We start from the raw sequence: 11,393 nt of genomic DNA, 5'->3' as shown, positions 1-11,393 counted from the left end.
CCTGGAGCCCGACGTCGTGCAACCCGCTCGCCGGCACGTGGGAGGTGCTGCCGGAGCTAGATTGCGACAGCAGATTCGGCCCTTCCGACGGTTACGGCCGGGACATCATACCGAGCATGGCCGGCGACGACGACGGTCCGGCCTACAGAGTGCTGCTGATCGGCGCCGACAAGCACAAGTCGCAGTACAACCTCCACGCCTTCGCCGCCGGCGAGGCGCGCCCGTGATGTGCTTCGACATGATGGACCGCCAGATCTGGTCCATGGAGGAGTCGCACGCGCGCCGTCCTGTGCGGAGGCCAGGCGCACTGGCTGTTCGTCAGCAGGTCGAACCACTTCCACATCCTCAACGTCAACATCAACACAAACCAAGTCTCCTTAACCAGGCTCCTCCTACCAACGCAACAGGAATTCCTCCCAAAAGATTTGGTCGACTCTCTCAAGCGTGGCGGCGGCGCAACTCTAAGAGAGATTATTCAGCGTGCGCTATGTGACCTTGCATGCTTCGACCTTCTCGCCACCACGGCAGACGGCGCGCGCCTGTCGCTCCTCGTGTACCGTGGCGGCCGGCTAGAGGTCTGGACACAGCAAGAAGTCGACGGTGATGGCCACCGCAAATTTGGCGGCGAGACGAAGTGGCTTTACACAAGGGAGATCGACCACAAGCTGACCGAGCTGCTCCAGCAGCTTGATCGGCCGTCGTGCTTTTGGTCGGGAGAGAAGGGCGACACGGCGCTCGTTCACTGCGAGGAGCGCATCTATGTTGCTTATCTCGACACCGCGGAATTGCAAGATGTGACGGAGCACTTTCATGACCTTCCTCGTGGCATGATTCTTCCAATGGAGATAGAGTGGCCCACCTTCTTCGTGCTGCGCCTTGGTAGCCTTTCAGTAGGGTAGCTAGCATATAGAGAGTTTATCAGTTATATTATTGTTATACATACAATTTATATACTAGTAGATGCCTTTTGTTTAGATGAATGCATTTGGTTGGCACGCTTTATTTCATACAGATTAACTGGATTAACATATGCTTCCTAATTATTACATGTGTTATTAAGTGCTGAATTTTGGCTTATGCTATTCCCAAGCATAGCATGGATCATTGGTGCACTACTGCACTGAACACTCATTTAATTAGTCACAGATAGTTTTACTACTACATGAAGCTGAAGAGCTACAAACATGGCGGAGTACTACTAGTTGAAGCCCAACGATCTTTGATTTTCTTATTACAGAGATTTTCTCTGAAGCAATCCATGTCTTCCAGCTATAGTGGCTATCAATCCACTAAAGGAAAAAATGCAGTAGCATCAGATTAACTACTCCAAACTCTCATCAAGGATATACATGAACTGACACTTTCCAACTTTGCTTTGACTGATCAATTGTTGATACAAAAATATTCTTGCATGATGTACTTTCAGAGCAAACAGTACTACTGCAGAACACTGCTACTCCATCCCCACTCATGTCTACCACTTACTAATCAGTATGAAAAACTTTTGCATCAAGGAAATGTTGATGACCAAGCTGAAAAGTCGAGCTTATGGGCCAGGAGACAGAACTGCAGATGTGTCATCTATGAACGGAAGCATCATGGGAAGAAATACTGAATCATGAAGCACAACATTCAACCAACGAAATGTATGTTTAGTTGCCCAAATTGTCTTTTCGGACGCATACAGTAATGTGAACCATGATCTTGCCAACCTTAAAATAAGATTACATATGCAAGAACGATAAGCATCAAGATGACATTATATATGGTTGCACTATCTTTTCCTTGAGATAGATGGTGTACGAGCCTCAGATGAATCTTCGGTTGAAGTAACCATGACAACATGACATGTATATAACAATGTTTATTGTTATGGACTTAGGTTTCAGGAAAAAAAAGATACGTTGATGATTTCGTCGGCTGATCAGACAAACAAGATGATCACGCTAGGAGCTGTCCAACCCGGGAATTTTGGGCCATGCTGGGCCGTTCAGACCATGCTACCCATGGCCAGATATGTGAGGTACATAAACTTTGTCTTCTTGTTTCTTAAGGTGGGTCTCAAGATCGATCGCGCAGTGTTGCACACTATGCACCATGTGTATTTTCGTCCCCCTATTATATTTTAATCAGGAGCAAGTTTAACCTGCCTACACTTCTTTTACCAGGACAGGTTCAAGACTCAAACAAGATTAGTCAAGTACCCCAGGTCCCTCAAGTCTCAGCCGTACTAGACGCTGCAATAAGCTGCATGTTGGTCCACAAGATGTAGCCGATCCATATGCATCTGACGCACCTAGACAGCTTTGCTACTCCTGGTGCATGGGTTAGTGCCAATGTGTGATGAAACGGTCTCTGACGATGACGCATGTAACGGCATATACTAGAGACTAGAGAGGGGAGACCGGCTTTTGTGAACCTGGGTGTATGCGAACCCACTTTTTTCAAAAGTGGGTTTGTGATGTCAAAACATGTTTCAAAAATCGAAACACAAAATGATTGCAAAGATGATCTCAAACATGTGCCCTGGACATGAGTTTCGTTCTGAAAAAACATTTTATTTTGCCTCGGCAAAAAAGTGAAATTTTACAAGGCTATATAGCAGTATATATGTGACATATTTTGTCTTTTTTAGATTCTGAAATAAAAAAGTGGTTTCCCCGCGAAAACTTTCTACGCACACATGGAACATGCATACATACCCTGATATTTTTATTTCAGAATTTTTTCACATTTCGAAAATGCATTTCTAACCTGGGTTCACGTGCACCCAGGTTCAACCGGGGCTTTTCCCTAGAGAGGCCGTTTAGTTAGCTTGAAACGTAACCCGAGGGGCAGACAGAAACAGTGACGACCTGAAGTGAAGCGTGCAAGCTAATACTACTACGGCTGCAACCAGTAGTGTGCTAGTAGAAACCATCTGGTTGTGCCGTCTCGTTTCCATCCGTGACCACGACGAACAACGACATTTTGCACAACGTACTTATTGGTTGGAGCAGTTCAGCTCACACAATAAGATTCTTAATTATCTCTTCTTCTTTTTTGCAAAAGATTCTTAATTTTCTCTCGTCTCCAGGTGTACACACATACATGTATATAATGTCTTTTCTTTCGCATAAAGGTATAGAGACATACTACTCAATCTCGTTCCATATTAACTGGAGTTTAGCACTAAGCTAACTAAAAAATTATTTCCTCGGTTCTAATTTTGTCTACATCTTAGATTAAAATTTTCTTCCATATCAACCTACATTTTAGTTTTGTAATCAACGGTAACACAGAAAACACTGGAATCCTCGTCTCTCTATTTGATGTTATTTTTCGGTAAAGAGAATATATTAATATCGAGAGATACCAATTACATCCAGCCTCTGCAATAACGCAATACCCTAGTGGCGGTATGAATGCACACAACCAAAAAGAGAAGAAGAAACTAAGAGAAAAAAATCCTGCTACGGTATTCCAGTCCTAACATCAATAGTATATCCATCACCAAGACAACACCTGAACTCCAGGCTCTCCAAAAGTGACACCACCAAGAAACGAACGGTACACAAACACCATCATCGCCCGATCAAGGATCTTAGATTTTCACTCTGAAGATAGTCTCTGCTCTGAAAACAATGCCTCCAAGGCTCCAACAAGGTCATTGCTAGACACAACCAATTAAGACCAGATATTGAATTTTCACCCTGAAAGGTAAGACTCTGAACTTCGCATGTGTTGCCGGCCCCATTCAGTGGTGGAGCCAGCAGGGTGGAAGGGTGGGGCAGGGACCACTCTAAGATTTGGTCTAGCACATATATTATCCATAGAAAAATTAGGAAAATGAGAAAAGCCCAACCTAAATTAGGCCCGCCCCACCCTAACAAAATGGGCTGGATTCACCACTGCCCCCACTTACATACTGCTGCTGCGAAACCCAGAACACCCAACAAGTACCTCAACGCGCAGAGACTTGAACCTCCATTGCTAGTCCTCCAATCTGTCCCTCATGGTATTCTATGCCTCTAACTTGGCCATGGAGAAAATGTCTCCATATGGCAAGAAAGAACAGAGCTTCGCGCCTCTCCCTCCAGAACCAAATGGCCGGAATAAAAGCATGGGTGCGCACGATCGAATGCCACCAATCAAACAAACTCTAGGCATAAAGTGCGTTGTTACATTCACCAGCGGAGCCTTCCAGAACTCAACACTCTACACTCTGGCCATATCAAGAGGGACCGTCCTCCAGAAGATCTCCATCTTCGCACAAGAAGGACCCTAGAACCGCCACCTTTGTTCTCCGATGCATATGAGTAAGTCCCCACGCCTCCATCCGCTAGCCAAATTCTAATGTAGCACATATTTGTTGTTTACGTATCAAAATAGTATTAAGTGTCCTGCTAATTGGTCTTAAAAATTGAAGAATGTAGACCAAAAGAGAACAACGTGAGTATATTTAATTTTTTTACCTGGTATATAGAAAAACTTGTCAATATTACAACAGTAAAGTATATGGTACAAACATATGTTAGTGATGAATTCAAAGTTTTCTTGTAGTCTTGTAGATGCCGAAATCCAATTTTAATCTAGGATGTGCAAAACACATTTTAAAATGTTAAAACAATTCTAATAAAAAAAAATCACACGTACATGTCAACATTCTATATGCCGTGTAAAAAGATATATACTCACTGAAATAAATTACATCCAATCATTTTGTTTCCATGGAAGAAGCACAATCTGACAAGAATTATACTCACTGCAATAACTTCAGAAAATTAGTGGCTTCCCACCTCGTGCTTAATCATCCATAGGCACGTGCATCCTGAACTGGTGGAGCAACAAACAAATAATTAAAGCATGTTTTGTAATGAAGGACCAGCACCAAAAGAATTTTGGCAATTGCGTCTAGCCTTCGTCTTCTGATTTCTGAACTTCCATTCGAGCAATGCTACACATACGACCAAATCGTACGATCATATACGTACGACCAGACTCAAATCAGGTTTAGTCAGGATATGGGACCCATCATTGGAAATCAGCTTTGAGTCTTGTCGTACTAAAATCGTACACAAGAAAGTCGTACGTGAGGCATTTCCGCTTCCATTTTGTGAATCAACTCAGTCTTGGTCATACTTTTTACAACAAATAAACTAACAAGAAAATCTGGATTTCTTTGGCAAGTTGGTAGCACAGTATAAAAAACATCTCAACCTAACAAACCAGAGCACTCCTATTGGCGCTGTCAGCTCTCACTATCCAAGAATCCTCTGCTTCTCCACCTTCCCTTCCCCTTTGGCCGTCCGTCCACGGAATCTTTCTCCGGCCATGGCCGCGCCGCGCGGCGCCCTGCAGAGCCCACTCCTCCCCGGCGTCGCCCTCTCGCCGGATGATCCGCCGCGCCGCCGGGTCCGCCGCCCGTGCGCTGCTCTGGCCATCGCCGTGGCTCTGCTCGCCCTGGCCGGCGTCCTGCTGCTGCTCTCGAGCCCCGGCGCCGGGCCTGCAGCTGATCGAAGCCGGAGCGGGGTGTCCGCCGGGGGCGCGCGGCTGGGCACGCACGAGGTGGAGTCCGGCGCGGGCGCGGTAGCGGCGGACGACGGGCGGTGCTCGGAGGTGGGCGCGGCCGCGCTGCGGGCGGGCGGGCACGCGGTGGACGCGGCCGTGGCGGCGGCGTTCTGCCTCGGCGTGGTCCACCCCATGTCCAGCGGGATCGGCGGCGGCGCCTTCATCGTCGTCAGGAACGCGAGCTCCGGCGAGGCCGTCGCGTTCGACGCACGGGAGACCGCGCCGGCCGCAGCCACGCCGGTACGTCTACTGTCCCACTACGTCGCAGTCATGAGCGGCCAAAAGATCGTTTTTTTCTCTTCCGTCCGGTCGTTAGGCTTGTGCCAGTGACATGTGGGCCTCAACCCTCCCACTAACAGGGGCCAGCTGTGTGGGCAAAAGGTGACTGTCTGGTGGGTCCTCCGTGCTTCGCAAATGGCCCTTACTCCTGTGGAGTAACCACATTTAATCAACATGCTATACGCGTTGCAGATAAAATGAGAGAAATCTAAGTTTTCTTGATTATTGGCTCATATATGTCATAAACATATGATTTAGTTGCTACAGTACGATATCTCCAGCATGCCACACTAGATGTTATTTAAACAAAAATGGTATCTTATCCATAACCACCAAGAGCAGAGTAGACTTTGTGTTGCATGCACCTACCCTATTTCAAGAAAAAAAGAAGTAATGTAGCTACTACCGTGTCAGTTCACCATGAGGGTCCATATATTATTCATCATTTTTGGGTGGAACCATATGTATGTGGAGTGAGAGTGAGAGTGAGACACACTTCACATGTGCTCGGTGTGTATGTGTCGCAACTCACAACATCTCAGAATGAGTCAATTATTTGAGAATAGCATGTGGACATGTGACAATGCTGCTCAAATTGATCAAGTGGTAGTAAACCGCACTAATTTTGTCTATGTAATGACGAATTATTAAATTAACCTTAGACTATCCCTTCCACAGTGTATTGTCTCCTAGCACGTTATTCTAGCAAGTGGCGATTTCTAACAAACAACCACCACGATGCATTGTTTCTTAATTGTAACTTAATTAAATAATTACGGCCTCACTCATGCATTATCAAGAAATTGCTTTTATATATGACTGCGTGCAAGGGTTGTATCTTAGATAGGATACAATACCACACTCTTTTATCATGCATATGGTGCCACATAAGTATTCTGCCTACCATGCCTTGCTAAGAAACTTACACTATCAAATGTCTTGAATTTGGACTACCAAGCATAGTCAAACTTATCTTATCGGATTCGTTAATTATTATGAAATTACTATATGTACCAGAACATGTACGATGTGGACCCGACGTCCAAGTCGAAGGGTGCGCTGGCCATGGGCGTGCCGGGGGAGCTCGCCGGCCTGCACGCCATGTGGTCACGCTACGGCCGTCTCCCATGGAAATCCCTCTTAGCTCCGGCCATCACGCTCGCCCGTGATGGCTACACCATCGTCCCATATGTCGCGAACGCCCTCAAGGAAATAGAGCAAGACGTGCTAGCCGATCCGGGCCTACGCGGCATCTTTGCTCCAGACGGAAAGCTCTTAACCGCTGGTGAGCTCTGTCACAACCCAGCCTTGGCTGAGACGCTTGAGGCCGTGGCGGAGCGCGGTGTCGAGGAGTTATATGGTGGAGTTGTCGGGATGAGACTCGCGAAGGACGTGATGCAGTTGGGCGGAGTGGTGACTTCAGAGGACCTGATGGGGTACAGGGTGGCGGTGGGCGATGCCATGGAGGCCGACGCCATGGGGTTCACCTTCCTCGGCATGCCACCACCATCCAGCGGCACCATCGGCATGGCATTGGTACGTCCATTCTATAAATGTTTGATGTTATTTCCTTAATTTGCAGGATTAGCGAAATATTTGTATTATTATTATTTTTGGTTCATTTGACTTCTGATGTACAAGAAGCTCTAAGACAACTTATGATAAATATCAAATCTATTACTACCCCTTTGTCCCACATAGGTGACATATATATTGAGTAAAAAATGATTTCTATGCTGAACCAATTATATATACAAAAAGTATGAAGATTTGCAATACGAAAGAACCATTGGTAAATCCCCGTAAGACTAGTTTCATAACATATTTGTTGAATACTGTATTTGTTGATATTCTCTTCCACGTCTCATAAAAAGGATTGAATTTATGACTGATTTAATACACCACCTATTTGGGAACGAAGGGAGTAGAATACCATGATCAGTATTAGGTTAAGGCAAAATAAAGCTTGTGACGTAATGTATACACTTAACAAGGAGCACAATGTATTTCTTTAAACCATCATATCAGTTCAAATCGATGCAAATTCAATGGAACATTCATGGGGTTTTCCAAAGTGAAACTTTTTAATTCTGTTACTTTCGAGGAGGACCTGTTTTTTTTTTTTTTAGTTTATTAAATCAGCGTCAACTTGGGAGTAGAAAATACTGCACCCTCCATACATCAACGATGTCGTCAATGCTAGGTGGTGATGGACCAAAGGCTTTTTTGTTTGGATTGTTGATGATATTATTTGTTTTTATTTTGTATAGGTGTTGAACATCTTGGGCGGGTACCAGTCGACGGAGTTCTTGAATGGGTTTCTAGGCGTGCACCGGCTGATCGAGGCTGTTAAGCATATGCTGGCCGCTCGGATGGACCTCGGCGACCCCGGATTTGTCAACGTCGCCGGCTACGTCTCGGAGATGCTGTCGCCGGCGTTCGCCGACAAGATTCGCCAAAGGATTGCCGACAACACCACCTTCCCATCAGACTACTATCTCCCAAAGTGAGCTGACAATGATTAATGCCCTGACAATTGGTGTAGTATTAAGCTGACATTTTCACTAACAAGTTCTTGAAATTTCAGATGGCGCCAGCTGAGTGACAACGGGACGAGCCACCTGTGCGTGGTGGACGGCGATAGGAATGCGGTGTCGATGACGACGACGGTGAATTACTTCTTTGGGGCGCACGTGCTGTCGCCGTCCACCGGCATCGTGCTTAACAACGAGATGGATGACTTCTCGGTGCCTGGACAGATCCCGGACCAGCTCCCACCGGCGCCGGCCAACTTCATCGCCCCAGGGAAACGACCCCTCTCCTCCATGACGCCGACAATCATCCTCAAGGACGGGCAGCTCGCCGGCGTGTTGGGCGCCAGTGGCGGTACCAATATCATCACTGGGGTGACGCAAGTTTTCCTGAATCACTTTGTGGAGGGGATGAGCCCGCTCGCGGCCGTGCAGAGCGCCAGGGTGTACCACAAGCTAGTGCCCAACGTGGTGAAGTACGAAGACGAGAAGGTGGTCGACGGCGAGGTCATCAAGCTCAGCCTCGAGGCCAGGGAGTTTTTGAGAAGCATGGGCCATGTGCTGGAAGGCACGTCGTCGGGGGCCGTGTGCCAGATGATTGTGCAGGATTTGCTGGAGCCGGTCTCCAGTGGCGGCGGCGGCGAGAACGTGTTCCGCGGGATGCTGACGGCGGTGAGCGACCCGAGGAAAGACGGCAGCCCTGCCGGGGTGTGATCTAGGTATATTGTTCTTACATGTGAAATGTAAATATACATTCAAACCGATTGCTTTGAAGAACACGAATTCCCCGTCAGCTAGATAAATCTTGTTGTCCGCGGAAACACCTGTTGGTACACATTAGTCAAGTTTTCAGGGAAATTTAGACACACAACACAAACACATGGCGAACGAAAATACGGAGTACAAGTTTCAGTTGAGAACCATTGTTCGACACTAGCCACAAGCCTACAAGGGCGTCTTTTGTTTTCTTCTTCAGGTATCTACACGCAGAAACAGTTAAATTCGGAAAAATGAGCTAAAAGCAGGTCATCTAGTAACTAAGAGCATCTCTAGCCTCTACCGTAAATCGTGACCTATAAAAACGCCAGTAGGTATCGAGCTAAACGTGAACTCTGCACTCGCGCGCGTGCGGCCGTAAAACAAAATATTTCCCGATCAGATCCCGTAAACGGCGTACTTCTAAACAAAACCGTAAACAAGAAAATTGGTTATATGACATTGTTTGACAACAATATTCACATCTACACACCATTCAAAAAATGCACAAGACACTATATTCACGCAATTGCCACAATCATGAGGAAGAAGGCACGGGGTCAAGCCACACCGTTATTGTCGGTAGCGCTTCAGGTGACACCACCACTCGTTGTAGCCGAAGCATTCTCTGCAACCGTAGCTTCAACACGGGCGCCGATCTTGGCTGCCGGCACAGCGGGTGTAGGAAGGCCGCTTCGCTTCATGGTCTGCTTTATCTTTCTGTCGTCCCCTGACTGCTTGACGCCGTCCACCACCTTCATTTGCGTCGCTCCCATCTTTGGCTGAGCTCGTGGAACGGGCGTTGTGGAGGCCTTGGTTGGATGAGCCAGCAACATCGGCGGCGGGAGCTCAGAGAGGTCCATGGCGTCGAATCTGGCAGGCGGCAGCAGCAAAGAGGCAGATCGGTGGAGAACGCGTACTGAACTTGGAATTATCCACGACATGCAAAGACACCAACGTGTACTGAACTTGGAAGTGTCCACGAACATGCAAGGACTATGGCGTGTTGGGGAATCGACCAGCTTCCCAAAAATCTTCTCCTCTATGTGTAGTTCATGGTCTATTAGAAGTAAGAGGTGCTTGGACGGCTGCCAAGACGATCGCCAGCTTCCCGAGGTAATACCTATATGCCGACCATGTCGGTGGCTACGGGCCACTGCACACCTCTCGCGGGGAGATGGGCCTATCCCATTTTTGGTTTTTATTCCGTTTTCTGTTTTTACCTGCTTTTCAGTTTTCTATTGTTTTTTCATTTTATTTTTATATTTTATATTTTCACTTTAACTTTATAATTTGATTTTATTACATTAAATGTGAAAATGTTAAAATTTGAAAAAAAATCATATTCAAAATTAGTTCAAAGTTCGAAATTTGTCATTAAAAATTCGAAATCCGTTAGAAATTTCAAATTGTTAATTTTTTTTAAAATGTTCAGCTTTGAAAAATATTCATATTTTGGAAATATCTATGTATTTGGAACTAAATTTCGTCCAAAAATTGCACCCGGATTGTCACATGTCATATATGTAAATAATTTTGCTAATTTTAATCTAACCGATATTTAAGCTAGGGTTTGGTCTAAAAATCTCAGTTGCACATCACTTATAACTGGTATTTTTCGGTTACATATTGCTCCGGACCTGAGATTTCCCCTCTTACACATGGGTTGCAACTAAAACATTTTACTTACATATTGATAAGAACTAAGATTTCTCATATGTGTTGCAACTGGGATGTTTTTAGTTGCATATTGGTTGTAGCTAAATACAAATCAGTTACACATGAGTTAGAACTGAAGTTTTTTACTTGCATATTAGTTAGAACATAGATTTCTCCGGTTACACATGAGTTGCAACTAAAAAACATATGTTTTATATTAATTGAAGCTGAGATTTTTCAAGTTGTACATGGGCTGCAACTAAGATTGGTTTTACTCAATATTAGTTGGAACTGAGATTCCCGAGTCACACATGAATTGTGTAACATCCCAAAAATTCAAAACAAAACCAATGAATTTCCCTAGTTCCAAATTTTGGAACCAACAAAAACTTTTATTAAATTAAGTATGATACATAGTGATCTTGCTTAATTCTTGTGCTATTGCCATGTTTGCTTGTAATAGTAGTTTTGAAATAATCTTAAACCCTAAACCTCACCCCTCTTTTCACCATCCTAGCTAAAATAAAATAAAAGGAAATTAAATAAGAAAAAGGTATATGTGCCTATGGCTATTTTTACAAATCTTTACCCTAGACCTTTCTACTTTGTTTAGAGGTT

General features: G+C 45.3%; 1 protein-coding gene across 1 annotated transcript; it reads left to right on the top strand.

The window, feature by feature from the left end:
* The first annotated feature begins 226 nt into the window (after nucleotides 1-226).
* LOC124664144 (glutathione hydrolase 3-like) lies at nucleotides 227-9,181 on the top strand. The gene is made up of 6 exons (XM_047201729.1): nucleotides 227-313; nucleotides 408-895; nucleotides 5,235-5,790; nucleotides 6,847-7,365; nucleotides 8,100-8,335; nucleotides 8,417-9,181. Exons 1-6 carry the CDS (start codon nucleotides 227-229, stop codon nucleotides 9,072-9,074), a joined length of 2,544 nt encoding a protein of 847 aa, XP_047057685.1. The 3' UTR covers nucleotides 9,075-9,181.
* Nucleotides 9,182-11,393: the final 2,212 nt, after the last annotated feature.

Source organism: Lolium rigidum, chromosome 6 (assembly GCF_022539505.1).
Source record: "Lolium rigidum isolate FL_2022 chromosome 6, APGP_CSIRO_Lrig_0.1, whole genome shotgun sequence".
Taxonomy (NCBI): domain Eukaryota; kingdom Viridiplantae; phylum Streptophyta; class Magnoliopsida; order Poales; family Poaceae; genus Lolium; species Lolium rigidum.
This window is presented reverse-complemented; position numbering and strand designations above follow the sequence as displayed.

Coding starts and splice junctions, on each gene's coding strand:
- LOC124664144 (XM_047201729.1), top strand. CDS start 227: ATGTGCTTCGACATGATGGACCGCCAGATCTGGTCCATGGAGGAGTCG. Junction 314..407: donor GGAGGCCAGGCGCACTGGCT/GTTCGTCAGCAG, acceptor CCAACGCAACAG/GAATTCCTCCCAAAAGATTT. Junction 8,336..8,416: donor TCAGACTACTATCTCCCAAA/GTGAGCTGACAA, acceptor TTGAAATTTCAG/ATGGCGCCAGCTGAGTGACA.